Genomic DNA, 2854 nt, shown 5'->3' on the forward strand with positions numbered 1-2854 from the left:
CCAGTTGCGACTTCGTTTATGTTAGGAGACCAACGGGCATAGATCCCGTCTAGTTGGAGCGCCAAACAAGCGCTGTTGCGTGCCGGCCGTCGTTTCCCGTGCGGCCTGACCCGGGGGCGGAGTGCATGAGACTAACCAGCCGTATGCACCCGCCCCCCGCGCTGTGCTTCGGCCCTGGGCCCCCGGCTTTTCAGCCCACAGTGTAATCAACGTCATACATACATACATACATACATACATACATACATACATACATACATACATACATACATACATACATACATACATACATACATACATACATACATACATACATACATACATACATACATACATACATACATACATACATACATACATACATACATACATACATACATACATACACACATACACACATACACACATGTCTGTGTGTTGGAAAGAAACGTGGCTGTTTGTGCTGCGTGTATTTCGGTGCCCGTATGACTTTTGCACGAGTACGGGAGACTGCCCTGGGGTCAAGGGTGTTTGGGACGAGCTAGTCGTTGCCGTACCGAGTTCTCCTGAGAGTCGACGCCGCCCCTTTAAAGCCCCCTGTCCCCCAGACCTCCCAAAGGCTTGCCCCAGACCCACTCCATCGGCGCTCCCTCCCTACCTCTCCCCCCCGGTTGCCTTGCTCGCAGGTTTGCGGCCAGGGCTTCGGGACCACAAATGCCATAGTCGCGTGCAGGTGAGGAGCAGTTGCCGAGTGGGAGGAAAGGATTGCCATGGTCCTTGTGCCTGCTTGTCTGATTGTACCTGTCTGTCTGTCTGTCTGTGCGTCTGTCTGAGTACGGTGGATCCAATATTGGCGAGCGTTGTACAGCAGTCGCCACGTATGCAACCTTCCATGCAGTACAGGGCACGCATGTGTACGGCAGTTTACTCAGAATTCAGATCTGGAACAACGGTCATACCCGCCACCTTACCTCCCCCTGGGTGCCCTCCACGACATCTGTTCGCAGGCATCTAGGCTTCACGACAGGCGTCGTTGTGTATGCCGACGATCCGAATGGTTTCGGGTCCGGCAGCCATTTGGAGCCTGTACACCTGGGCTCCATCACTTGCAAGGGACAAGAAGATCGGCTCACAAGCTGCCCCAGCAGGCCCGTCCCGGATTGCCCCCATGCGTAAGTGGACGAGCATATATGTCATCACACAACATCATGGAGAGCTGCGTTTATATATTAATGAGGGTGTGGCTGGTAGTAACAATATTATTATTTATAATATTAATTAATTAATTATAGTGCGTCCGGCGCTGGGCTGTGGGGTTTGTTTTAAGGGGGCAGGGGTGGTGGAGTTTTAGGATTTCCGTTGCACCGCCGCCCGTCACCAGAGGGTGACTGGAGGTATGTGCTGTGCTTGGAACCCACCGTAAATCTGTCTGTCTGTCTTTCCGTCTGTTACTCGTGCAAGAAATCACCGCCTCTAACCTCTTCCTATCTCCCACGCAGCTATGATGTTGGGGTGCGGTGCATTTGGGTCGGGACACCCGCGCCACCAGTGCCGCTGCCGCCACCGCCGCCACCGCTGCCACCGCCGCTACTGCCACCACCGCCGCTGCCGCTGCCGCCACCACCGTCACCGCCACCACCGCTGTCTCCGCCTCCGCCGCGGACCTTACCGTCGCCGCCACCTCTTCGCTCCCCGCCAGCGCCACGTAGACCCGCATCGCCACCACGTCGTCCGCCGTCACCGCCGCGCCCGTCGCCGTCACCACCGCCGGGACCGCCGCATCCCTCACCACAACCACCACCACATCCGCCGCCGCCACAGCCATTGCCACCACCTCCTACTTCGGCCTCACCGCCGACCCCACCGCCGCCGCGACCGCCACAACCATCGCCTCCGCGATTGCAACCCTCGCCGCCTCTGCCTCCACCACCTCACCCCTCGCCACGACCGCCGAGCCTGTCACCGCTGCCGCCGCCATTACCATTACCACATCCCTTGTTTTCACCACCATCACCGCCACCGGGCCCCCCGCCAAGACAGCCACCATCTCCCTTCGCCCTGCTGCCGCCAGCCTCTCTTTCCCCGTCCTCACCCTCACCCCCGCGAATCCCGCCTCAACGGTCTCCCCCGCGGCCCCGTGGTCCTCGAAGACCTTCGCCACCGCCTTCACCGCCGCGGCCTGTGGCCTCGCCACCACCGAAGCCGCCGCCACCATCGCCGCCGCATCCACCACCGCTACCTTCGCCCTTGCCACCGCGACCGCCATCACCTCAACCACCTCTACCCTCGCCCTTGCCACCGCCACCCGTTCCAGCCCCACCGCTACCACCATCACCTCGCCAGCCCTCTCCCCGGCCATCACCCCTGGTGGTGCTTCCGTCTCCGCCGCCATCTGCCACTCTGCCTTCGCCTCCCCCGATATCGCGATTCCCACAGCCGCGACTGCGCCCGCCCCCCGTCCCAAGGCGGCCGACCTCGACCCCGCAGCGTGGGCCCTCTCCCTCGCCACCCTCGCCCAGGCCTCCGCCTCCGTCACCGCCGCCGCCACAGCCGGCTCCGCCATCACCCCACCCCCTATTCCCACCGCCGTCGCCCCTGCCGCCTCCTCTTCCTTCTCCACCACCGCCGCCAACAGCGCCTTCTCTTCCTTCTCCACCACCGCCGCCAGCAGAGCCTTCTCTTCCTTCTCCACCACCGCCACCAACACAGCCGTCTCTTCCTTCTCCACCATCACCGCCAGCACAGCCGTCTCCTCCTTCTCCACCACCGCCACCAACACAGCCTTCCCTTCCTTCTCCACCACCGCCACCAACACAGCCTTCCCTTCCTTCTCCACCGCCGCCGCCAGCAGAGCCTTCCCTTCCTTCTCCACCAC

General features: G+C 61.1%; 2 protein-coding genes across 2 annotated transcripts in view; one reads left to right on the top strand and one right to left on the bottom strand.

Moving 5' to 3' along the window:
• VOLCADRAFT_88920 (uncharacterized protein) overlaps window positions 1–1155 on the top strand; it is a gene marked incomplete at both ends in the record, with an annotated part of 26204 nt that extends 25049 nt beyond the window's left edge. The window contains 2 exons of the mRNA XM_002948452.1: window positions 666–712; window positions 987–1155. Coding sequence (XP_002948498.1) covers window positions 666–712; window positions 987–1155 — 216 coding nt within the window. The remainder of the gene's footprint in view (window positions 1–665; window positions 713–986) is intronic.
• A 661-nt stretch (window positions 1156–1816) lies between these two features.
• On the bottom strand, window positions 1817–2710 carry VOLCADRAFT_88921 (uncharacterized protein; the record flags this gene model as incomplete). The annotated part of the gene is made up of 1 exon (XM_002948584.1): window positions 1817–2710. The coding sequence occupies one exon, from the start codon at window positions 2708–2710 to the stop codon at window positions 1817–1819; it is 894 nt and encodes a 297-aa protein (XP_002948630.1).
• Window positions 2711–2854: the final 144 nt, after the last annotated feature.

This window comes from Volvox carteri (genome assembly GCF_000143455.1).
Source record: "Volvox carteri f. nagariensis unplaced genomic scaffold VOLCAscaffold_10, whole genome shotgun sequence".
In the NCBI taxonomy this organism is placed as follows: Eukaryota; Viridiplantae; Chlorophyta; class Chlorophyceae; order Chlamydomonadales; family Volvocaceae; genus Volvox; species Volvox carteri.